Source organism: Thamnophis sirtalis, unplaced genomic scaffold (assembly GCF_051295495.1).
Source record: "Thamnophis sirtalis isolate CommonGarterSnake01/CBP01778 unplaced genomic scaffold, rThaSir2_p1.2 scaffold_9, whole genome shotgun sequence".
In the NCBI taxonomy this organism is placed as follows: Eukaryota; Metazoa; Chordata; class Lepidosauria; order Squamata; family Natricidae; genus Thamnophis; species Thamnophis sirtalis.
The window spans coordinates 24,992,938-25,019,630 of NW_028261389.1; the positions used below are offsets into that span (position 1 = coordinate 24,992,938).

The 26,693-nt window shown below is 38.3% G+C and overlaps 1 protein-coding gene across 1 annotated transcript in view; it reads left to right on the forward strand.

Moving 5' to 3' along the window:
• The first annotated feature begins 1,401 nt into the window (after window positions 1–1,401).
• RIC8B (RIC8 guanine nucleotide exchange factor B) overlaps window positions 1,402–26,693 on the forward strand; it is a 35,443-nt gene continuing 10,151 nt past the window's right edge. The window contains exons 1-9 of the mRNA XM_087723099.1: window positions 1,402–1,565; window positions 3,520–3,567; window positions 9,202–9,810; window positions 14,412–14,506; window positions 19,743–19,905; window positions 20,608–20,703; window positions 22,611–22,755; window positions 24,239–24,383; window positions 26,218–26,337. Coding sequence (XP_087579225.1) covers window positions 1,488–1,565; window positions 3,520–3,567; window positions 9,202–9,810; window positions 14,412–14,506; window positions 19,743–19,905; window positions 20,608–20,703; window positions 22,611–22,755; window positions 24,239–24,383; window positions 26,218–26,337 — 1,499 coding nt within the window. The 5' untranslated portion in view covers window positions 1,402–1,487. The remainder of the gene's footprint in view (window positions 1,566–3,519; window positions 3,568–9,201; window positions 9,811–14,411; window positions 14,507–19,742; window positions 19,906–20,607; window positions 20,704–22,610; window positions 22,756–24,238; window positions 24,384–26,217; window positions 26,338–26,693) is intronic.

Below are 26,693 nucleotides of genomic sequence, written 5' to 3' on the forward strand. Positions count from 1 at the left end.
GGTTGCCACGGGATCCGGAACCCACCACTGTGACTGTCCCAAAGTGACCTAGCTTCAGGCCTAAAATGGGACTAGAACTCAAGTCTCTAGCCTGGTACCTTAATCATTACCTTGCACCAAACTGATTCCCATGTATAAATGTAGGTATCTCTACATATTCATCAGTAGGCCTCTCTCCAGCTATACATTTAAGACTTTTCCACCCAGAAACTAGAGCTTAAAGTAAAATTCTGTTCTGCTCCAATACCTTTTGCCACCAGGCTTGAAATTTTGGGCTTGGACAACCCTGGCTTGCCACCAGGCTTGAAATTTTGGGCTTGGACAACCTAGAACTACGCTGCCTAGCATCTGACCTAAGCGTAGTACACAAAATTATCTGCTACATTGTCCTACCTGTCAATGACTACTTCAGCTTGAACCGCAACAATACACGAGCACGTAATAGATAGAAACTCAAAGTAAACTGCTCCAAACTTAAAATACGACTTCAGCAACAGAGTGGTCAATGCCTGGAATGAACATCCTCAAAACCCAGTAACTTTAACCTTAAACTATCTACCGTGGGCCTCACCCCATTCCTAAGAGGTCTGTAAGGGGATGTGCATAAGCACACCAGCGTGCCTTCCGTCCCTGTCCTACGGTCCCCAATTATTTGTCCCCATTTCCTGTGTTGTTATTCATGCTTATTCTTATTCCTCTTTATCTAGTACATGAGTGACAAACTAAATTAAATGAATTTCCACTTGCACTGAGGTGTGTTTAGTGTGGCTAATGTCGGGGCGATCCTGCTAGCATGGGCAAAAGGTGTATAAGCTAGACAGAGAATGGGGGGGGGGGAACCGTGCTAAATAGAGGGGTGGAAGGGAGAGAAATGGAAGTCCATTTCAGTTTCAGATCGCGGGAGAGGACCCGATGACAATGAGCCCAGGTAATACGACTTATTCCCAAAGAGTTGTGCTTTTCCCTCGCATACACACAGAGCAGCTCACATTGATTACAGAAAGATTACAGAAATTGAAAGTCTTGGCTTTGATGGAGCCCCAGATGAACAGAATCAAACGTGTCCCATTCTAACTTCCCCACCTCCATCCTTCCCTTTATTGCACAACGAACAAAAAAGAAGAAGTCCACAATGCATTCACGTCCTTTCTTAAGCGTCTCCAAGGGGAAACCCAAAGGCTGCCGGAAAATGTAGTATCCTCCAAAGGAATGCCACGCCCATTTCTTCCGCAACATCCCCGAGGTAAATAACAGTCCAGCCAATAAAAGGCGAGACACCCGCCTCTTCGGCTTTCCCCTTAGCCAATCGGAACCCGCTTTTGCCTCCGGAGGCGGGGACGGTTGCCGGGGCTTACCGTGGCGTCATTCGAGGTCAAAGGTAGAAGAGTTAAAAAAAAAAAGAGGCGGTGGTTGCTGCTGCTGCTGCTTCTGCTGCTGCTGTCTGGCCGTGAGGACGAGCTGGCCGCCTGGCCGCGCCCTAGTCAAGAATGGCGGTGGAAGCGGCGCTGGCAGCGGTCGGAGGGAGACACGGGGCCGAGCAGGTCCTGAGCAGTTTTAACGAGCAGGTACTGACAAGATCCCGCTGGTCCTCGCTCTCCGTTAGCGGCAAACTCCCCCCCCCTTTGTCAGCCTCCGGGCACCTTTCCCATCACCCGCCCTCCGGGTGCTGGAGAGACAACGCCCATAATCCCCGCTTGGATTAAGCCTGGGGAGAATGGGAGTTGCAGTTCGCGCACCTTTGCAGGATGCTAGGATGGAGGAAGCCCCCGAGGTTGTCCCCGCCTTTGCTGCCAGCTGGGCATCCTCCTTGAGCCCCTCAGCCCTTCATTGGGCAGCCTTGACGGACCTTCCTTGCCGGTTCTTGCGTCCCCCACCCCCACCACACACACTGTGATGCATGAGATGCCTCAACCTTCCCCAACCTGGTGCCCTCCAGCTGCGTTGATCCGCCGTGTCCATCATCTATCTCCATCCGGAGGGCACAAGACTGGGCGAAGTTGATTCTCCTGTGTGGCTGTTTGGAGGGTATGCTGGGCATAACCACTCCTCCCAGCAAAGTGCATAATCTGGGTAATAGTGCGTAAAGATTGCAACGTCCTTGCCATGCCATCATTATCTTTGTAATGGGAAGTTGGCCTTTTTTGTTCTGCCAGATATTCAGCTCTGCCAATCATCTTTCTTTCTATGCTTAATCCATTTCTTGTATCTTTCCCAGGAATAACATTATTTTCTCTTACTTGCATTATTATTATTATTATTATTATTATTATTATTATTATTATTATTATTATTATTAAACTTTATTCATTAAACATGAAACTCAGTCAAATGAACATTCAAAAATGCATCACAAATACCATTGACTGGTACTAATGGTTGATACAAGTTGCTGCCAGCGTTCTAGGTATTAGCCAAGTACCTTCTTAAAATATATGATGTTCCAAGTAGTGCAGTTACTTGTTGTTGTTGTTGTTGTTGTTGTTGTTGATATCGATGCTATTTTCCCATCATAGCTGTCATTTTCTGCCCATTATTCGGGACTGCCATGGTAATCACTATTGTAGGCTGTAATTTCTGCTATTTCAGTATTTATATTTTTCCAGAATATAAAGCATACATTCTCAAAAATCTTTCTCACTTCCTGTAGGGTCATGAATTACTTCCTCTTCTGTGTATGCATATGAAAATGCAAGCTTATTCTATGAACTCAACAAAGTCTGTAGCAAAAAGGCACGACACTGTTAACCACAATAAAGGATCTATAACAATTAGAGCTACAATTTTATATTTTACACACCTCTGAGGCAAAAAAAAAGTCAAAAATCAAGTTCCATGAAAACAAGTAACTGATTTAATTTTTCTCCAGGGTCATATTTTTAGCACACTTTGAAGTGTGTGTGTGTGTGTGTGTGTGTGTGTGTGTGTGTGTGTGTGTTAGGAGTTGAGTACCAAAATTGAGTTCCTCTTCTCCTTTGGATACTTCTCTACACAAGATTACCTTCTATTTGAACAGTGTTGATGCAATAACTCTTTCACTGCTGAATATTTTAATAGCCATATCCCCTATTAGCTCCCATTTCGTTGCCATGGTTAATAGTCATGGTAACCTGTTGTCCATGAACTCATACTTTGTAAAATCCATCTTGGTGCTATCTTGGTAAGGACCTTTTGCTAATAGCTCTATTGTGATAATTCTGATACAGCAATCCTGTATAAACCCCTCTAGCTTGATTGGGTTTCATTCTAAGTACACATCCTGTCAGAGTATTAAGGCTGGCATTTCAGAAGTTGGTTTGTCAATTGGCTAGGGGAAAATCGCTAATTGAGCAGTCGTAAGTAAATTAAACATAGGCATGGAAAGCAAATGAATTGCTAGCTAACCTTTTTTCAAGTTTAATTGGAAAATAAGTTAACTCAATTTTGGTAAACGTTCAGACATTGAATTAAAGTTTGTTTTAGCAAAATAAACTATGTAAGCCTGTATGAAAAATGTATATTCACTTTTTCTTATTTCTTCAGAATAGGACTACTTTCAAATTTGAGTCATCAGATGAAGAAAAAAGAAAGGTAAGCATGTTAACCATGGGCATTAAACTATGTGTACATTAAAATATATATGAAGTTTGGTTTGATTGAGTAGGGTGTACATGTGATTGAAATGGACATCTTTTACAGCAGCAATACAATTATATTATTGTACTTGAGGGTACAGGGGGAAAAACATTTTTCAGATATGGCAAGTGAATTGATAATACCAACAACCAACATTTCATTCCCAAAGAGGAATCAGGCATTCCAAAATCACAATGAGTTGTTTAATGTGCTTGTCTGCTTCTCAAGCTTTTTTTTTTAAGATCATGCCTTTTGAACTAAAAAACATGGGTGGTTGTTTAGTTTAATGTTTTTAACATTATGCAAACTGAATTATTGGAATATTGTTGGTGATTGAGGATCCTTCTTAAAAGTAAATAAATTGATAGTGATTGCAGGCTTATTCTGCACTATATAAGAGGGATCCCAAGCCTACATTTTCTAATAACTGAAAATTCATCATTTTTTACATTATATGCAAACTTGTCTCTGATTGGAAAACACTTATATGTACATTAGGTTTCTCTGGGATCAGTACTCAAATCATAGAAAAAAGAAAAATGATGCAGACAAATGAAAAAGAATGGTTTCTGCAGATGGTTTGTATTGCGAACAAGAGGTTTTACTGTATATGTAGATAGTCCTCGACTTACAACCACAATTGAGCCCAAAATGTCTGTTGCTAAATGACATATTTGTTACGTGACTTTTTCCTCATTTTACGACCTTTCTTGCCACAGTTATTAAGTGAATCACTGCAGCTTTTAAATTAGTACCATGGTTATTAAGTGAATCTGGCTTTCCCATTGACTTTGCTCATCAGAAGGTAGAAAAGGCCAACACATGACTTTGGGACACTACAACTGTCACAAATAATGAGTCAGTTGTCAAGTGTCTGAATTTTGATCACGTGACCATGGGGATGCTGCAACGGTTGTAAGTGTGAAAACGGTTTTAAGTGTGTCATAAGTCACTTTTTCAGTGCTGTTCTAACTTTGAACGTCACTAAATGAATGGTTGTTAAGTCGAAGATTATCCGCAATATTTTCTTAGAATAAACAATATTAATCCAACTCATCCTATCTTATTAGAAGTAGACAATAGAAATAAATGTGAACATATGTTTTAGTATTTTTTTTATTGCATAGCTTGTTAACATAACCAATACCCTTCTGGAAGGTATTTGGGACTAAACTTCTTAAACTGGTTACTTAGCATTTCAGAAATAGCATACATTTCCTCTCAGTTTTGGTGAATCTGGGAAATAAGTTTTGGGAAATTGATGAGAGACCCAATTCCAAAAGATATCAAGCTGTTGGGTCAGAGGAACAAAGGGAAGCAAAATTTATGGTTCCTTTGAGAGTATTATGGTATACTTAGGAAAATGGAAATTATAAGCAAATCTCTGAATAATGCAGATATAAAACCTCTATCAAAAATGTTGCATGTAAAGGAGTTGCTTTCAGCATTGCTAGCATCTAATTAATGTTTCATAAATCAGAGACCTTTTGCTGTTCCCAGGAGTTAGCATTTTTCACATGAATCCTAAGCTTCCCTCATACTTGGATTTCTTCTGACAATTGTGTGTGTGTGTGTGTGTGTGTGTGTGTGTGTGTGTGTGTGTGTGTTAGTTAGGACTGATACTTGTGATTTTTGCATAAGAGAAAGCTCTGGAAGAATAAATCCTTAAAATAGGAACAGTATAAACACATGGCATGAGGCTGCATGCATTCTCTTGAAATAGAGAATTATGCAGATACAAAGGGCATATATTTGCAGATAAGAAAATTGTAATTGCTTAATTAGCCAGTTCCTGGTTTGTTTCCTCAAATAATGTAAAGGTTTGGTTCAGGTATAAAAACTCAGAAAATGCAAATTAGTTCCTGTCAGAACTAAACCTTCCATCACCCAGCCAGAATTGATGAAGCTTCTTGGATGAGAAGCTAAACATCATCTTCCTTCTGAAAGAAAAAATATAGTCCAGTTGCCTTTTGAAAAAAGCACCTTTGAGATAGCCATGATCTGGATGACTGAGAATCTCCATAGACATTAAGAAAATACAAATTATCACCATTTCTGTACACCACTAAGTCACAATTGCAGTTAATAAGCTAAAGCAACCCATGGTTTCAAAGTGACATACTTTCCTTAAAGGTGATTTATTTGTTCACGTTATTCCAAGCCAAAAACAAGAACAATCGTTCAATAATTGGCATGTTATATAATCCCAGCCACTGATCTGCGTAATGAATTTATCTAAATTAGTAAGGGTAGTTCAGATTCTGTTTCTACTAAATAATTTATTAGTTGTTTCTAATCATTCATCCATTCTGCCATCTAAAAGTACATTTTAGGGCTGCCTGCTTAACTAAACTCTTTTATCTTCATTAAGTTGATAGGCTGACTATGGAAATGTTTTAAATTGTTGAAAAACAAATGTGGCTTGCTTAACTTTTGTTAACATTTACTACTGTAAAGTTTTATTGAGATCTATGCCCATTTACACTGCTTTTTTTTTCTTGCCTCATCTCAGTTGCCAGACAGTTCAAGTTCATTTGATTATGGTTGGTAACATTTGAGGAAGTACTGTATATTTCTTATTAAACCCAAATGACCAGCAAATGGTTTAAAAGAAGAACGTTTTATGATCAAAACCATTATAAATTATACTGTAATATTTTCAGTATTATCCAAAGGTAGAAAATCCACCCTTCTTGCTTGTTTTAATACAAATCCTCTTGGTGCGGTTTAATTTTATATGTAGAAGCAGTCTTTGGGCAGCAGTTACCATCCATGTTCTTTGTCGAGCAACCATATTAATCTGTTGGAGCAAAAGTTACAATTCATCCTGGTGTCCTTTAAAAACAAATCCATTTATTACAACAGAAAGTGCCAAACAGTCCACTTTTTAAGACTCACCTGGTCTTGTTTCTGCAGATGTGGCTTTCGATTGACAGTGACAGATTACAGTGATCAAAGATCAGACCCTCTGCTATTTCTTATCTATGGCCTGATCGTACCATTCAAACGTAGTGTTTCCCAAGCTGGTTTCCTCCATCTGTTTAGATTAAATATCTTCTTCTCAGATATTAGAATTGAGGTTTGGAAACACCATGTTAGACAATACGGTTAGGCTCAATGTGGAGAATGAATTTGGCCATTGTGTTTTTTAAATTATGATTTATGGCTTAGCACAATTTATCAGCTTAGACAATTAACATACAGTGGTTTGTTAGGGTAGGATTGTTCTTTTTGTCGCCTCCCCTCCTTTGCCTACCTGAACTCACTTAAAATTGTGGTTGCTAATGTCAAGCATGGCTTGTGGTGGCTCAGTGGCTATGACACTGAGCCTATCGATCAGAAAGGTCGGCTGTTCGAATCCCTAGCGCTGTGTAACGAAGTGAACTCCCATTACTTGTCCCAGCTTCTGCCAACCTAGCAGTTTGAAAGCATGTAAAAATGCAAGTAGAAAAATAGGGACCACCTTTGGTTTGAAGGTAACAGTGTTCTGTGTGCCTTCGGCGTTTAGTCATGCTGGCCACATGACCACGGAGACGTCTTCGGAAAGGGCTGGCTCTTCGGCTTTGAAACAGAGATGAGCACTGTCCCCTAGAGTCGGGAACGACTAGCACATATGTGCAAGGGGAACCTTTACCTTAATATCAAGGACACTAATAGCAAGGATTAGGTAATGGCTTGTAGTCTCACTTTGTGCCATGTAGAATCAATAGTGGGAATGATGTTGACTTTCTACAATCTGAATGAGTTATATAGAAGCTGGAAAAGGGAGATCAGCAAATTTATTATCTAATTTATTTGTAGAGTTCTTGTGCACTTCATTATAACCATACAGCCTAGTGAAAAGCTACATGCCTCTATTGAGGTCAGTGCATTTAAAAACATGTCCATTTGATGAGCCTCCTATTGAGGATTTAATTAAAATTAAATTGAGAACTTAGAATTGGGATGTTCTTGGGACAAAAAAAAACCCTCAGCATAATAATGGACTATAAAAGCTTAAGGTCAATTGAGCATGACACAATGACAACTATTTGTGTAGGAGGCAAGGAACATCATGTACTTGGCAAACAAATCTTAGTGAAACCAAAACACTGGGGACTGCCTATAGAGTGGCCCAGGTGACATCATTTGAGTTGGATAATTTGGGGTCTTATATTTTGCTTTCCAGTTAGTAGACCCTGTTGAAATAATTGCTTGTTTCTGAAGAAGAGGCATACCAAATTGTGGAAGGAGATTATTGCAGATCAGTTTATTTTATTTTAGTTTCATTTATGTAGTTTTGATAATAATAACTGTCAAACTCAGCTAGATTATTGCTGTTCTGGAATACATTTCTAAACTAAAACTTGGATAGTAACATATACAGTATAATACAGTGTTTCTATTTGGTTGACAGTGATTATTCCCAGAGTATGCTTGCACAAAGTTAGCAAAAACAACACAAAACAAGCACAAGAGTGAAATGGGTCATAATTTGGATATAAACCTTGATTCCAGCAGAAATCCATAATGATGAACTGACTATAGATATTACTGGAGAAATACAAGTTTTTAACTGAGGTGTGAGAGTTTTCATCTCACCAAACACCAAACAGAGAAACAGAGAACAGCCTAAGAACTGAACATAAACATTCTGACATGTCCTGATTCTGGAACATACTTTGTATTCTTTTACTCATTGTCTTTGTTATAACAGTTATTTGTTCAAAATAAATAAGATTTTAGTTCCGGTTGTGGGTAGAAATGAGGTTTTTTAGTGATACTTTTAAGACTTATTAGTAAGCCAGCCCTAGTATGCGCAATAAGTAATTAAGAGTAAACCTATTCAGGCTTTCTGATTTCTTTCCCAAAATATACTTTAGGATAAATGAGAATTTGAACAGAACTTCTATCTGCAATTCTTTAAAGCAGTTCAGTCTTTAGAATCATGTTACAACAGAGGTGATATTCAGCTGGTTTGGACCAGTTTGCCCAAACCAGTAGCAGAAATTGCGGGTAGACACACCACCCTCCAACCCTGGCTTTATGCCATCCTATTTAGGCATGTTTTTGAGGCCGGGCGCATGGACGGAAGGTGCGCAAGCAAAGCGCATGCACGGAAGGCACTTCATGCATGCAAAGTGGGCAGGCACATGCGGGGCAAACCAGTGGTAACAAAATGTGCAACCCACCACTGTGCTGCAATCATTGTAAAAGTGAGAGGCTTCTTTTTCATTCCTTCATACTCTGAAGCACTTTTCTGGAATTGAATCCACAATATTCCACATCCTTATTAGATAGGACCAGCAGCCGGGCAAGTAATAAAGGAGAAAAAAATTATGTCTTGCCTTTTAGAAATAGTGCAAACCACTACACATTTTCATGGATTTAATGGAGCCAAAAATAATTAAAATATACATTGATGTGTACAAAATGGTCATGTATTAAATGTATACCTAGTAGACTTTCTATTGAAATAACTTTCTAGCAATAAACCAGGCAGAGGACACATTAAATAAGCATTATAAAGATCATTAACTCTTTGTGATTATGGATTTGTATATTCCAGAGGAAATAATACCTGGTTTTTTTTCCATCTTCTTTATTTAGCAACTATGTGAAGGAATATTGCAAGTATTAAGCAAAGATATAAACACATCCTATAGAGTCACTTGCCTAGAAGCTCTTCGCATTCTCTCAAGAGACAAGAAAGTCTTAGTTCCTGTAACAACAAAGACCAACATGCAAACCTTGATGAAGCTAGCAAAGCTGGATACTTTGGAGGATCATTTGGAGGATGTGACTGATTTTCCTGTCATTGTGGAAGCTTTAAAATGCCTTTGCAATATTGTTTTTAATAGCCCAGCTGCCCAGAAACTCAGCTTAGAACTGAACTTGGCAGCTATGCTTTGCAACCTTCTAAGAAAGTGCAAGGACCAGCAATTTGTGGAAGACATTAAGTGCTTCGATCTACGACTCCTCTTCCTCCTTTCCCTCCTGCACACAGATATCAGATCCCAGTTGCGTAATGACCTCCAGGGATTGCCTCTGTTGACTCAGGCCTTGGAAAGTGCATTTAGCATCACGTGGACAGATAAGTACATCACAGCTGAAGACCAAGAAGTGTCACCGTTGTCTCTCCAGGAAACGGATTGTGCCATTGAAGCACTGAAAGCTCTCTTTAACGTTACTCTTGACAGCTGGAATGTACACAGTGAGGTAAGGCTTGAATTGAGATCATTCCGACCATATATCTTTTTCTGTTTGTAGATTTCTGCATGGATGTTTATGGATGCAGTTAGGTACAGCCCAAAGATGCAGCAGGCCAACAGACAATACGCTTATGCAGAACAAACTACAGGTAGTCCTCGAGATACAACAGTTCATTAAGTGACAGTTCAAAGTTATAATGGCATTGAAAAAAAGTGATTTATGATTTTTACCCTTACAACCATTGCAGCATCTCCATGGTCATTTTATCAAGATTTGGGTGCTTGGCAACTGACTCGTACTTATGACGGTTGCAGTGTCCTGAGGTCATGTGATCACCTTTTGTGACATTTTGACAAGCAAAGTCAATGGGGAAGCCAGATTCACTTAACAACCATGTTAATAACTTAACAACTGTAATGATTCACTTAACAATTGTGGCTAGAAAGAGCATAAAAAGGGGGTAAAACTCACTTAACAACATACTTTTTGGTATAATTATGGTCATTAGTCAAGAACTACCTGCATATAAAATACTCAGTTACTCTTTCATTCCCAAGTGGCAGCAGTTTAGTTCCACAATAAAACATTATTTCAACCAATAACCAATACCAAAGGATATATTTATTCTCTATTGCACAGGCTTGTAATTAGCATAGACAAGAAGTATCGAACTACTAATGGAAAGAGTAGCTCTTTCCTTTAAGTGTTTATAAACATATCTGATAGGTATTCCTACAACTCCTACTTAAATATGTACATTTCTTTCATTGTGTCCATGCAAACACCAAGTTAGAACAGCAAAATTAACTATTGCAAAGTTAATTCATGTAAAATCATCTATAATAAAGAAAGCCTAAATAAACAGATCGAGGTAAATATCAGTAGGTTAGCATTTCAGAGAAATATATTGTAATGTACAACAAGAAGAAAAATAATACGTAAACTAATAATTCTAGGTATCACTTTCCCAGAAGTTACTTGTTTCCAACAAACTATTTGAATGCTAAATTGTATTGGGTGCCTTTTGACAACATTCTGCCATCACTAATGCCCCAAAAGAGAAAAGTCAAAAGCCTACATAAGGAGAATACAAGTGAAAATTATGATCTCAAACCATCTGTACATTGATGAATTGCACTTTCCATCATTACCTTCATTCCTTATATTGAATGAGAGTGCTAATATTGAAGTAAAGTATGTCTGAAAGGCAGTAAGTTGTCAGCTCTCACTGTTATAGGAGAAGAAAAAATAAATAGGAAAGCAGGGAGTAGAAATTCATTATGAGTATCAATCCAATATCTGTCATTTAGTGATGCAATTTTTTTAAAAAGTAACAGGTGTTCTATGTTTTGGTTAATAGGACAAATAGGTTTCTTAAAACAATTATCTTATTCTAATAGTAGTCCAAACATTCCATTATACTTTTAGAAAACACCTTGCAGTTTCACTAAACACATATAATTTTATGCAAGAGGTTAGGCATCTCTGGTTAAATAGCACATTTCAGGGAAACACTAAGTACTGATACAACCTCATCTTCATAATTAAACAGTATGCAGATTTGAATGTGAGTCATTTATAGGTTTAGAATAAGACAGTAGTGAATATGATAAATGCAGAAGTCTTTTATATTTTTTTTCTAAGTACTTTAATTACAAGAGTAAAAACTAACACAAAAGGAACTTAAGAGAAAGAGAACAGAATGGAAAGAATAAAAAGTGCAAGAAAAAAGTTAAAGAAAAGACAATATATTAAGGAAAAAGAAACAGGTGACTTGCAATATCCCTCTTACAAATAAATAATTGTTTAATGGTATAAGGTTAAGCAGTGGACGCGGTGGCTCAGTGGCTAAGACGCTGAGCTTTTCAATCAGCAAGGTCACCAGTTCAGTGGTTTAAATCCCTAGTGCCGCATGTGAGCTTCCGTTACTTGTCCCAGCTTCTGCCAACCTAGCAGTTTGAAAGCATGTAAAAATGCAAGTAGAAAAATAGGGACCACCTTGTGGGAAGGTAACAGTGTTCTGTGCGCCTTCGGCGTTTAGTCATGCTGGCCACATGACCACGGACACATTTTTGGCCAGCGCTGGCTCTTCCTTTGGCTTTGAAACTAGCACATATGTGCAAGGGGAACCTTTACCTTTACCTATAAGGTTAAACAGATACTGTATCTCTTCATCCGATATTCCATATCTTATATATAAGCAAATTCATAAAACATAAAACTTCAAGTCAGGTATCAGCAAAAAAATCCATAAAGAGTTGCCGGAACATTGCCCAAAACAAGTCTTATTTTAAGCTTGATGAAATAAACAAACTTTACATTTACTTCTAACACTCTTCATCTTTAATTCAATCAACTATTGTAGGATTTTATTTCTCTTCAATTTTTCTTTATCACAATGCACAGATTTCGTCAAGGCTCTAACAAATCTCTTTTGCACATCCAATAAGAAAATATTTTGCTGGTCATTCTTTCAGTTTATCATCTGTATTTCTCTCTTAATTTTTAAAACTTCAGCCAATTACTTTTGTATATCCAGTAAAGTGTCATTTTCTAAATCATTCTCTTGTCCTATCATTTGTAGTTCTACATTCTTTATTTTCTCTCTCGTCAGATAAAATTTGTTCCACATCTGTCATTCTTTCATTAACATTCTGTAGACATAGTCTATCCATAGAAGTAGACATCGTTGTTCACAATGTTGATATTGTAGTTAATTTCTGGCTCCATTCTTCAAAGTTCTCTTTTGTTAGAACATTTTATAAATCCCAGTATTAATATCAGGCTTGTATTTTCTTTCTTCTGCTTGAAATCTTTAATGCCTCTAGTATCCAGTGTCTAAAATCATTTATCTTTTGTTATGATTGGTAATTGCCAAGATAGGCAAAAAGAAATCTGTTTCCCATGAAAAGTTTTTGTTTTTTATAGTTAATTCCAAAACCCCATAGTAAAAGACAATATTCCAAATTTCTCTGGATTCTTAGATCAAAATCTTACTTAGCTTTTTGCAGTACATTTCAAACTGTTTAAGTTCTTAAGCTTGTAACTAATTTTTCTTTTTTTTTTAGAGTATAATATAAACTTACCCAAAGAAGACTTTTCAAATTTGTCATTTTAAGATTGTTAATGGGTCATTTTGGAAAAGAATTAGAAAGTGAAGTTTGCAGATTTAGTGTGTTTTAAAAGGCTGTGCCACCGTCATAAGCAAGTTAGCTAATCCTGTCATCCTAATAATAATACTCCCGGCACTCAAATTGCAGAAAACGGCTGTCCTGCATTATCTTTGTTAGGAACAGCTATCCAAAGCACTTGTAGGCAATCTCTCATTCTTTCCTCATCCGGAGAGATTGCAAGGAACTGGTCTCCTTATCTGTTCCTTGATTTTTGCCTCATCTTTACTTCATCTTCACCATACCACTTCAGACATCGATGTTAAAGTGATAAGTTTCCAATTATTGCCTTACTAAAACATTCAGCCTCTTTTCAGCTTCAGTGTACAGCTTTGAACATATCCAACTCTGTTAATTAACCAAATTTAAAGTTGAATAATGAGTTTTAGAATAGCCTTTAAAAAGTGATATAGGGCTAGTAACTGAGATATTTTGGAGGGAAAAAAAATAAACACCACATTTCAGATCTCATAATTATTTACATATTTATGTTTTACTGTTTTTAAAAAAAGGTCAGCAAAGTTGGTGCTGATCCAACTTAATTAGCTTAATTAGCTTCATTCTGGACTAGTGTACCTTCTATAGGGCAGCCCCATATAAACATATTGCAATGATCCAATCAAAAGATAACCAAGGTATGAGTGACTGTGAATAGAAGGTTTTCATTCTTTCAGTTACCAAAATGCTCATTGTAATTGGAGTTGTGCAAAGGTCCTTCAGTAAGTCTCATAGTAAGCAAAAACAAACAAACAAACAATGCAATAAATGCTAAATTTTTAGAAAGTTGCTGCATCTCTTTGTTTATCCTCATAGATTCATTGAAACATATAACTTGACCGGAGGGATGTTTTTGAAAAATAAAGTTTTCTCGGTTCAGATTCTCATAGAAATCTTTTTCAGTAACCATTTATGGATGGTTGGTTAGATTTTTTTAAAGAGTAAATTGGAGCACCTGAACCAGATCTATGGATAGTGGCAGAGAAAGGTGTAGCCAAATCTGCAATTTTAATTCCAAAATTTGCTGAATAGTATTAGTCCAGGAATAGCTAGATTAAATGTGAAAAGTAGAGCTCACCAATTCAAAACTAGAAAAAAATAGAGCCAAGGAGGCTGGATTTTGGTATTTATAAGGATTGGTTGCTTTATTTAAGTCTCGCTTAATGTTGAAAAGAATGATGGACACAAGTGACAAACTCCTGCGTGAATAACAGTGCTATGGAATGGTGCAGTTTATGGGATGTCCAGAGGCTGCTTGCTTTCATAAACATGTAGTTTAAAACAAGAATAATCCAAAGTATGTGCATCAAGAGCTTTCAGATTGATAAGAATACCATAATGTGATTGTCTTCTTTTAATGTCTTCTTTTCATGATTCTGAATTTCTGTTTTGGAGCTTTCATAATATAATATGTTCCTCTTCATAATTGGATTTATACAGAACGATTCTCACGAATTTCGTTATATGACTGCCATTCTGCGTCATTGCTTATTGACTCTGGGCCCTACTGAAGATAAAACTGAAGAATTACATAGGTTAGTGAAATTACGTTCTCGTTAACTCTAGTGCTCAGCTATTATATCTAAATGATGATTGTTAGTGTTTTTCATACATAGTGGACACAGCTTCCATAAGTTTTAATATTATGATTAATATTACAGATCCTGAAATAATTGGCCTCTTCTTAAAGTAGTCACTTAATTCCAGGGACTTTATAAAATGAAAGCATGGCTGACCATCCAAATGTTTGTTGAAAACTGAATTAATATAATGAGAGATTGCTTGCTTAATATTGTATAGCATGATTTATGTTTTACTCCAGTGGTAACATTGTTATGATACAGATTTGTCCAATAACTTCCATGGTATTTTTTCTCTAAACATTTTAGGAAAGAATTGTCACTGTTAACAATTTAAGGATTTTTTTCTGTAAACTTCTAGTTTTAGACCTGTTAAAGCTAGCCACATATAAAAAGCCACCTGCAAAAATCTTCCAGTTTTTTGAAAGTAAGAAACTGCAGGATGGTTAATGATTTCAATGAATTAATGATTTTAATGAATCATTAAATCAGTTAATGAATTAATGATTTTATATAGTAGATGAGTTTAGTAGATGAGCCCAAATACAATGTCATTCCAGGGGGAGGTTGTTCCCTTGCGCATGTGCCATGACAGAGAAGGTATATCCCCCGACTCCCATTATATCAGCGGTGTCAAACTCAAGTCTCGCAGGCCGGATGCAGCCCACAAGATGCTTAAATCTGGCCCATGGGGCTGGCCTGCAAATAGTAAAGAACTGTCCTGTGGTGCCTTTGGCAGCCAAAATGGGGTGCAGGTGTGTATGTGTGTGTGCCCCGTGTACCATTTTTGGCCTGGACAGTCTGCTGCAACACTCTGCTGGACAAAACGGGGTGGGGAGGGGCATGGACAGTCTCCTGCAATACTCTGCCATATTTTGGTCAGCAAAGGAGGCCATCAAAGCCAAAAACGGGGTGCGGTGTGTGTGTGCGTGGGTGCCCCCCATGCCCCATTTTGGCTGGCAGGGTGATGCAGGAAAGTCCAGGCTGAAAATGGAGTGTGGGAGCTGCGCGTGGCCCCTGTGGCCCATTTTGGCCAGCAGGGTACTGTAGGAGGCTGTCCAGGCTGAAAATGGGGTGCAGGCAGGCCTTGCGCTCTGTTTTGACTGCAGCACCCTGCTGTGCTGCAGGAGGCGTCCGTCCTGACACACACACACACACACACACACACACACACACACACACCCTTTCCTGGCCCACCGAATAGAACTACAATGCTGATCTGGCCCTTGAAGAAATCCAGTTTGACATCCCTGCATTAGATGATATAGAAACAACCTGAAGGACATTTAGTCTGTGGGCGACAGGTAGAAAGCATTGGAGACTAGTAATCTCACAAGCCCTGGGGCATACGGGACTTTAAAAGTAACAACCTGCATATTGAATTGCATCCAGAAACCTACTGGAAACCAGTGCAGCTCTCATAGCAGTGCTGTTACATGGGTGTATCACAATGTGCCCAAAACTGCATATGCTGCCACATTCTGGAAAAATTGTATCTTTCAAATGCTTTTCATATAGAGTGCATTTTAGTGGTTGAACTGACAAGTAAAGACATTAATGAGATGTGAGCAGCCACTCCCATGGGTACAATTGGTGCACCAAATTAAGTTATGCAAAGCCCATTTTGACCATAGTTGCTAGGAGCCACCAGAAATCCCAACTTGGACATCAGTTCTTTCTGCTACCCCACCCAAGTTAATGACGGAAAATCCAGATCCAAAGATCAGGTTCTGACCCACGGTCATTTTGTTTTAGGGTTCAGTTGGAAGGTTGAGTTAAAACTCATTCTTTCCCATCCAGATTTTCATAGCCTCCAATCACTGGGAAAGAATCTCAGTGGCATCTTTTGGATAAAACTGGTTTCAGAAACCATAATGATAGCATATTCTCTCCAGCTTTTCCCTGAAATCCCTGTCAGTTGAAAACTTTAAAATGAGCATATATTAAATCTTATTTTTTTGTATATCAGATACTTGATTCATTGTTCTTAAATTGGGACAGTAAAGGCTCGGTTTAAACAGTATTTCAAAATATATACTTTACTGCCACACTTATTTATTGCTGCTATTCTTCTAATGTAAATATCCGGGAGATAACCTAAACTTTTCATTGCATAGCTCTTCATTGTTTGGGAGAGCAATTGTGAAAGACAGGATTTATATCCAGGTAAGATCTTAAGAAAAATCCCATACTGCCCAATTTTTTAGAATTAAGGTAGTTCAGTGAAATGGTGTACCTGAGTGACATAAAAAATGTAGACTGTTTGACAAAGACCTCAATATTCATAAGTTACTAAAAATAAATTCAAATAATGCTTGTCTCACACTATATACAAATTAATCAATCAGTCACTTCTTAGCTTTTTGGCTAAGATTAAGTGTAATATTGATTTCAGATCATGGAAAAAGCCTCTGCTTAGACTTTGGTGAGCTGTTGAATATCAGGAAAATGCAGGCTGAGAGAAGTCGGACGTTGGGGGATCTTCATCACTGGAGACTCTTAAGAACTGCCATTTGTCAGAAATGGGGTCTCCTGCTTCGGCAGGAGGTTGGACTAGATGACCTACAAGGTCCCTTCCAACTCTGTTAATCTGTTATCCATTCATTTGTTCTCTAGTTCCCTTTTGTAAAGTGACTCTTTCAAGTATGCCTGGAAGGTCATGAATGTAATTTTAAAGAGTGTGAATGGAGACTTTAAAAGTATATTCAGATATTACTTTTTAATGTAATTCCTAAGAAAAACCTGAAGGGAAGGCTCTCTTTTAAATGTCTCTTAAAAATATAAATTTAAGTTAATAAAAAATGTAGAAAATTCCTCTTATTAATTTAAATTTGTATTTATAGAGTCTTCTAAAAAGATTTTCCCTTCATTAATTAAGAAGGAGCATAGTAAAGAGATTATTTTGGGTCTATGCATTCCGTCACATAAAATAGCCAACTGCAGACAATTTCAGTGAAGTAAGTTATGGTAAACGCCATGTTTGCCCACTCTGAAGATTTTAATCACAGCTTTCGCTAGTGCTAAAGTGTTGTTTGCTTTCACGTTTGCATATCAGGAGGGGGCTGAGAGCCTGAGTAGGTAGATGTCATGTCTCTGTGATTAATGATCTTCAGAAAGCTGAGAGAGAAAATAATATACGCAACATTTCTACCCCCTGGAGAAGGAATGCAAACACTATTGTGCCGATCTGTGCATAGTCAGTGACTTCCTGGTAGGTGGAGAATTTCATACACTCCTCTGCTACAAATAAAACTGTCAGGTGGAGTGACAAAGTTCACAAAGCCAGACTCCAGTTATTGAAAAGAATAACTTGAGCACAGTGATCCAGAAAATTAATTTGGTAGGTGTTTGAGAACACCATTGCTTCATAAGAAACCAGCAAAAGGAGCTTTCTGTTGAAATGATCCAGGCTTCTTTTATTTTTCTGAATTAAAATCCTATTGTTCTTGACCAACTCTTGTTTTGCTTCAAGCAGATTATTTTGTGAAAAGTGAAACTCAATCCCGCATGTGTCAAGAATTTCAATTTCAATTCGTCCTGCTTTAAGGGAGTTTTTAAAAAGCACTGGCGGAAGAGAACAAAGTATAGTATTTGTAGACAGTTATAATAAAATTCTTGTTTTAAATGAAATCAGGGATCCAAATACACCAGTCTATAACTCTTTAACTAATACGTGAACATAACAACAGCTGTTGTAGTTTAAGGTGAATTGGTTTAGACCAGTGGTGGGATTCAGCCAGTTCGCACCACTTCAGGAGAACTGGTTGTTAACTTTTTGAGCAGTTTGGTGAACTGGTTGTTGGAAGAAATCATTAGGGCAGAGAACTAATGTTGTTAAATTATTTGAATCCCACTGCTGGTTTAGACTTAGAGAAAAAGTTAATGGACCAAATGACTTGAGGGAGGGTAGGAATGTAATATAAAATGCAAATGCTTATTTGCAGAATTTTGAAAATGCTAACCAGCAGTAACTTCCCACATAGATATGCCATACAGTAATTTACAGTATGCATAATATGCATCGTAATAATATACAGTGTAAACATAATGTAAAAGAAAATTTAAAAATTAAATGCAATATATGATAAACAGGTTAAAAAAAAAGAATAAGAACTGTTGTGATTTATAGGTATGGGCGATAAAATCTCACTTAAATCAGCAGTTCCAAAAATGTCTGTTAAAATAAAATAGTCCTTGCCTCCTGTTAAAAGACCCTAATGTTGGTCAAATATACCCTTCTGGAGTGTTCCAGAAATGGACTGCTGGTTTTGAAAATGTCGTTGTCTTTATCTCATCTTACCTTACCTTATAGGATTGGAGAACCTGAAAGAATGAAAGTCTTTAATGAAGGTCTCAGTGTGGGACAGTTTCTCAACCTTGGCAACTCTAAGATATGTGGACTTCAACTCCCAGAATTCCCTAGCCTGCATGTTTGCTGGGGAATTCTGGGAGCTGAAATCTACGTACACAACTTCAAATTGCCAAGTTTGAGTAATGCCGTTTTTTAGGACAATATGAGCCTCAAACCTTTAGGCGTTTATAATTTAAATTTGGTCCAGAAGTGTACTAGCAATCAGGACACATGAGAAAGCACAGGCATAATATTTCATCAGTCAGCTTTTGAACTAGATTCCAAGGCAACTCCATAAATAGTGCATTGCAATAATCTAAGTGGAACGTTACCAGAATACCTTTGCTGAGTGGTGTGGTGGATTGGACTCAGTGTTTACTTATATGCCACAGAGAATATAAAAACGATGGTGTGATCAGGCAGCTGCTTTTTCCATGACCATCTTTCAGTCTAAATCTTGGGTGACACAAGAAGCAAGCTAGCAGAAGCAACAATTTGCACACTGCTGCTAGGCAGCATTGTGACGTGGGTAAGCGTTTGCCTGCATGCTTCTGTACTCTTCCCCTAAAAGTGGCAGAATTCGTAGCCAAGACGCTTCTGGGTTTTGATTCCATATTGCATCTTGAAAGTACAATACAATTGTTTAGTGAATTACCGTACTGAAAATATGAATTGGAAAAGTTTATAAACCAGTAACTTGTGGTATTGAGGTGCATTAGTTGTTCTGTAAAATTATAACAACATTATAATCCATGCTGTTAACACCCATGTTTCAAGGGCTTCATTCCCCTATTATGCACAAAAGCATTTTAAGAGAATGATTTTTAAAATTTCTTTCAGCAACGCGATCAACCTGTTAAGCAACGTTCCAGTCTCTTGCTTGGATGTCCTTATCAGTCCCTCAACTCAAGAAGAGGCAAAGGAAACTGATGTGAAATACAATGGCATGAATATGGATGCTATTCAGGTGCTTTTGAAATTCATGGAGAAGAGAATTGACAAGGTAAGAACATTTGAATTTGGGAGCCTTGTTTCATTGTTTGCATCGTAATGCTGCTTGAACTTTAATTGTGTAGCATTATTTAATGTTTCTTAACCCAAATAGCCCATGCGTACAAATCCCCAAGTTTTAAATGTTTAAAAACAAATCAAGGTTATAGCAGGCCATGAGAAATACACTATCGTGGAACAACTTGAACATTCATCTGAATACCCAAACACGAACCAAAAGTCTGACTCCGTGTTGCATGTAGAGAATAAAAGTTCAACTGGTTTGTTCAGAATCTTCAGATTCTTTGGGAAGTGCAAAATATAAATAATTTCCTGCCTATCTTCGCTTTATTTAGTTTCAGTAAAAAGTATTGATTGACACAATATTTAATACTCTGCTCAGAAATGCAATATAGACTTAATTTATGTGTTGCAATCAGGGGGATGTTATGGATGTTCCTGTATGTGGCAAAACATCACAACCGTATATTGGGGGAGCTTGTTTAGTCATAGCTGCTTGTGTGTATCCTGTGAGCTTCCAGATACAGAGATTTTAAATATTTTTTTAAAATATGATTTTACATTTAAAAATGTTTTAAAGTTTGGATGAACGACTGTGGAAAAGGTGGTCTTATCTATTATAATAAGAATTTTGTGTGCCATAACATTTGAGTCGTGTTGTTGGAAAAATATTGCTAAATTCTTTATTCTTTAGGGGAGCAGCTATAGGGAAGGCCTCACTCCAGTGCTCAGTTTACTAACAAGATGCTGCCGGTCCCATCGGAACATTAGGAAGTTTATTAAAGCTCAGGTGAGACATGGGTGTATTCAAAAACTACAATGTAGTGGAATCTCTTGTATTGAATATGTATAAATATTAGTTTCTATTCATTAAAGAATCTGATCCTTCTTCAATATTTTTTTTTTTTGCATTAGATGTGTAGGGCACCACAAAGCTGAATAAGGAATAAATCAGTGTTTCTCAACCTTGGCAACTTGAAGATGTCCGGACTTCAACTCCCAGAATTCCCCAGCCAGCGAATGCTGGCTGGGGAATTCTGGGAGTTGAAGTCTGGACATCTTCAAGTTGCCAAGGTTGAGAAACACTGGAATAAATAAATGAATGAACTGTGCAACGTATATGTTTTCTTAAAAGTAAATATGATCTTTGTTCAGTGGAACTTGTTTACAACTTAGGCAGCCTAAAACAACTATTTAGAAGAAATGGAAAATGATATGCAGATAGTCCTCATTTAACAGTGCTAAATGGGATTGGGAATGTTAAAAAAAAGAATCATGTGAGCATGCCGTTTAGCAATGGCAGTCCTGGTTTTCGATGTTAAGTGAGGACTTTGTGATCGCTGCTTCCAGCTTCCTTCCAGTTTCCCGATTGATTTTGTTTGTGAGAAGCCAGCAGCGAAAGTCATGAATCATGATCAGGTGCCAAGTGCCTGAATCATGATCCCATGACTTCAGGGATACTATGATGGCTGTACAAGATCCTTTCCTAACTATCATTCATTCAGCACCATAATGTGAAATGCCAGAGAATCAGGAGACTCAGGCAGTTCAAATGGTTATAAAGATTTATTGCAAGCTTAAGCTCTCTACAAGAATCTGAACTACTAGCAGTCAAAATAATGTAGATAAGAGTCAAAGCCCAAGGTGGGCTGGACTTAGATCTCTTGTGGGTGTGAAAAGATTCATGACTGATGACGTGTTTGACTCCTCCCTCTGGCTCAGCCTGATCATCTCCTAAACATAATAAGTTTGAATGTTTACTGAATGAGCGATTATTAAATGAGGAAAACCTGTACATTCACACGAGCATAAAAGCAACAGTGTTAAAATTGCTGAATCATTAAAAAATAGCCTGTTTTTATTAAGATTATGTTCATCCCAGATGTTTTCATTTAAGGCTGCAGAGTGATACAGTGTTAGACCATTCTGAGGAAGGAAGGATTACATTACCCAAGTCCACAATAAAAAGCCTTTTGTTGTTTCTCCTAGACTTCTAAGTTCTGATTGCTTGGAAAAATAATAAAATGTGTTTGTGTTCTAGAATGAAATGGGTGCAAATGTAACATTTATAAGAAGCAACATGCATACTTGAATAGGATAGTGGCATGTGTCATATGGTTTCAAAAATGGAGAGTCATATTCTTTTTTAGAACAGAATATTTCATGATCTCCTTCTTCTCTCTCACCCCATTAAGGATAAACCCCTCATAGCAATTTTTATATCATTAAGATTTAGGAGTGATGCATCAAATCCTAAATCTACAGAAGATGTTCTAAATTTGAAAAGTATCCTAAAATCAATCTTTAATGATAACCTAACCTGCAGTTTCTAATTCAAAACTTACATTGAGTCATTGGGGAAAGGAATAAAGCTGAGTATTATTGGTGTATTACTGTACTATAAGTTGCATTGCTTTGTTTTCCATTATCTTGCAAAATGATTGGGTATAATCTTTACCAAAGCAGCCAATCACCACTCGCCTCCCAGGCCTTGCCACCAACCAATTGGATTCAGGGGCCAGAGGGGGTTGGGCAAAAGGTGCAGTTTAATTCTCCTACTTTCCTTTGTGCTCATGCAAATTGTTTAGATAGCCAGAAAAAAAACAATGTGGAATTATTTTGAGGAATTCAAGGGAATAAGTGTGACAATACCTTGTGCTGGGATGAATTCCTCTTCGTATCTTTCTCTGTCTTTAGGTGCTGCCTCCTTTGAGAGATGTTTCTAATCGTCCTGAAGTGGGCACAACGCTGAGAAACAAATTAGTGCGTCTAATGACGCACGTTGATCTGGGAGTGAAGCAAATTGCTGCAGAATTCCTTTTTGTTCTTTGCAAAGAGAGAGGTACAAAGATTTTTACTAGAGCATAAGGGTGGTTGTAGCATATGTGCAAATACAGAGTCCTCCGTTAATGACCATAATTGGAACTGGGAACTCTGTCACTAAGCAACGCAAGCGTAAAGAAAAGAAAAAAATCACATGACCATTCCGACTTACAACAGCAGTTCTACTTGCAACAATTAAGCCTAGCTCCAACCCGTTTCCTTTGCTTGTTGGAAACTGGATCGCAAATGGAGATCATGTGACCGGGGGACTCTGCAACCAGTGTAATTGTGTACCAGTTGCCAAGCAGCTGAATCATGATTGCAGGAACATTGTGATGGCTGCAATTTCAAGGATCAGCTATACGTCTCCTCATAACTTCAAGTAGTTTCTGAACAAGTGTACACTAAATGAGGACCAGCTATAATCATTTGCTGAGCTGGTTACTTGTTACGAAATATATATATTTTTAAATGAAATCTAGAAGTATTGGAAGATGGATTTTACAAATGTGACAGTCAACAACAATTTATAAAATACACACAGGCATTTTACTTTTTATGGAAACTAGTCTATTGTTTCTCTCTCTAGAAATATCTTAAGGTAAAGGTTCCCCTTGCACATATGTGCTAATCGTTCGCAACTCTAGGGGGCGGTGCTCATTTCCATTTCAAAGCCAAAGAGCCAGCGCTGTCCAAAGACATCTTCGTGGTCATGTGGCCGGCGTGACTCAATGCCGAAGGCACAGGGAGCGCTGTTACCTTCCTACCAAAGTGGTCCCTGTTTTTCTACTTGTATTTTTTACGTGCTTTCAAACTGCTAAATTGGCAGAACCTGGGACAAGCAACGGGAGCTCACTCCGTTGCACGGCACTAGGGATTCGAACCGCCAAACTGCCGACCCTTCTGATAGACAAGCTCAGCATCTTAGCCCACTGAGCCACCGCATCTCTAGAAATATCTTAGGCCAGATTAATCTGAAGACAAATAGTAGTTATTAAATTTAGCCTTGGCCTTTTCTCAGCCATAAAGTCTTAACTAGTGAGTACAGGTTATAAAGTCCCATGCAGAAACCTTTCTTTTAAACTGACCTGTTAGAACCCCAATCCTAAAATATGAATACAGCTTTCAATAAGTGTATGCATTCTGCTTTATTAACTTCGTCTCCTGCTGTTTGGAAAGTCTTCCTCTTGCTTAACCAAACATAAGTTGAAGAACTCTTCCGATTTGCCACTCAGTTACTTTGGTTGAAGTGACTCCACACTGTTATGTGATCCTTACAGAAATGCATGCATGCATGCATGCATGTATGTATGTATGTATGTATGTATGTATGTATGTAAGTAAATACATATATATGCATGTGTCTCCGTTGGATTTAATGCCCAAAGAGGGATTTTCTGAAATTCCAATCCAAACATGAAAAAGAAAGATTAATTAATCTTATTCTATCTTCAAGTCACAGTTTGATCCTTTCCAATAAATTGCTTCCTCTTTCTTTGCAGTTGACAGCTTGTTGAAGTACACTGGGTATGGCAATGCAGCAGGCCTACTTGCAGCCAGGGGCCTCTTAGCTGGAGGAAGAGGAGAAACGTGGTACTCAGATGATGAAGATACAGACACGGAGGAATATAAGTCTGCAAAGCCAAAGTACAGCATGGTTTGAATTCTGTCTTCCTTCCCTTTATGTAGGATGATGTCTTTCAAACTTGGCAACTTTAGGCTATGTGAACTTCTGCTCTAAAAATTTCCCAGCCAGTATATCTTAAAGTTGCCAAGTTTCAAAAACACTGAGCTATATCATTTCTGTTCCCACCCCACCCCACTCTGTGTTTGTCAGAGAACTGGCCGCTGACTTTTGGAACTGGGTCTCCTTATATCAGAGGTGGGTTCCTACCAGTTTGGACTGGTTCGGCCGAGTAGGTAGTAACTTGGCCTGCCACACACCCTAAACACCCCCGAGCCTCTGGCACCGCCATCTTGTTTTTTGCTTCTGCGTGCAATTTTTTAGTACTGTGCATGCGCATGTAGCACGCATCAAGTGCGCAGCATGTCCCTGAGCAAACCAGCAGTAGCAGCAGCCAGAACCCACCCCTGCTTTATACAGGCAGTAAAAGAAAGACTAGGAGTGACATGACAGCAGTGTCCCAATATCTAATGGGCTGCCACAAAGAAGAGGGGGGCAACCTATTCTCCAAAGCACCTGAAGGCAAGACAAAAAGCAATGGATGGAAACTAATCAAGGAGAGAAGCAACCTAGAATTAAGGAGAAATTTCCTAACTACGAGGACAATTAATCAGTGTAACAATTTGCCTCCAGAAGTTGGGCGTGCTCCAACACTGGAGGTTTTGAAAACGAGATTGGACAACCATTTGTCTGAAATGGTATAAGGTTTCCTGTTTGAGTAGGGGGTTGGACTAGAAGACCACCAAGGTCCCTTCCAACTCTGTTACTCTGGTAACAGCAATTATTGGTACTGGAATTTATGTTGCTAAGTAATCTGCTCATAAAGTAACCACATTGCTCAACAACAGCTTTCCTGACAGTTCTCATTGCCATTATTAGATGAATCCTACCGATCATTAGGTCTGGACACATCCCAATCAAAGTCATTCACACCTGGTTCCTTCCAAACCCCAAGCCTCCTCTGCCTCCTCTTCAGCTCCCCCACCTGCCCTTCCATCTTTGACCTTTTGGCTGACAACCTGCTGTGGCTGCCAGTTGCCCCTACCACCCAACCTTGTCCATTGCTCCTCCACCGCACCACATGTCCCTACTGTAGCAGTCAGGGCCTTCTTTCATGCTACCTTCTTTTGTGCTAGGGCAGCTGGGACTTCTCTCATGCTCCATCCAAGGGCTCCACCCGCCAGCCAGGGCGCTGTTTACACCTTGCTCAGGGTCTTCTTTTGCAAAACTGGTGCATGAAAAAAGACCCCGACTGTGCCGGCACAAAAGAAGAACACAGCTAGAGGAGTTCTTCTTTCACACTGGTGCAGCCAAAGCCGCCTTTCACACATCGGGCTTCTTTTGTGGAAAAAAGGCCCTGGCTGGGACATGAATGGAGGCCCTGAACAGGGTACTAGAGAGGTCCTGCTGCCCCAGTGCAACAGAGGCACATTTGTTCATGTGACACTGGGGACCAGCAACAGCCAGAAATTTGAGGGCCAGTCATAAATCCATGTATCACCTTCATAATTTTGAACAGTCGCTGAAAGAATGGATGTTAAGCGAAGTCTACTTATATAAGTAATGGGTTGTAACTAACTTTGAGCAGAATCAGTTTGAGATGTGAAGGTTGAGAGAAGTCATAACACTTAAACCGATGTGCAATTTTGAGAACTAAAGGTTCTGCAAGGCAGCTGGGGGCTGTATTTTGTGATAAATTCAGATTTCCAGTTTTAGTTTAAATATTGTGGAATGGTGGAATCATCTTAAAGATTTTTTTTTAACTTGTTCTTTTTTCTCTTTTCCCACTTCCCAAAGCATTAACTTAATTACAGGTCATTTAGAAGAGCCAATGCCTAACCCAATGGATGAAATGACCGAGGAACAAAAGGAATACGAAGCAATGAAACTGGTCAATATGTTTGATAAGCTTTCTAGGTATTGTATCTCTTTCCATATTCATTTCTTTATCCTTCATACAATTTAAACATTAAGAATTTTACTATAAGTAATATAATGTATTAGTTACATGTTTGCATCAGTGCAGCTCTTAAAGGATATTCGGTATTCCACTGGCCAAGGATCATTTTGTTATAAATTTTGACAGATATGCAAAATCTGATCATTGGCCATGATTGAATAAATGTAAAAATATATCCAGTAAGTTACATTAAGAGTTTTGCAAATTGTGGTCATGTGTACCTATCCCACAAAATGAAATTCAGGGGCAAGAAAAGTAAAGTTTTACACTTAGGCAAGAAGAATCAAATGCACAGGTATAGAAGAGATGACAT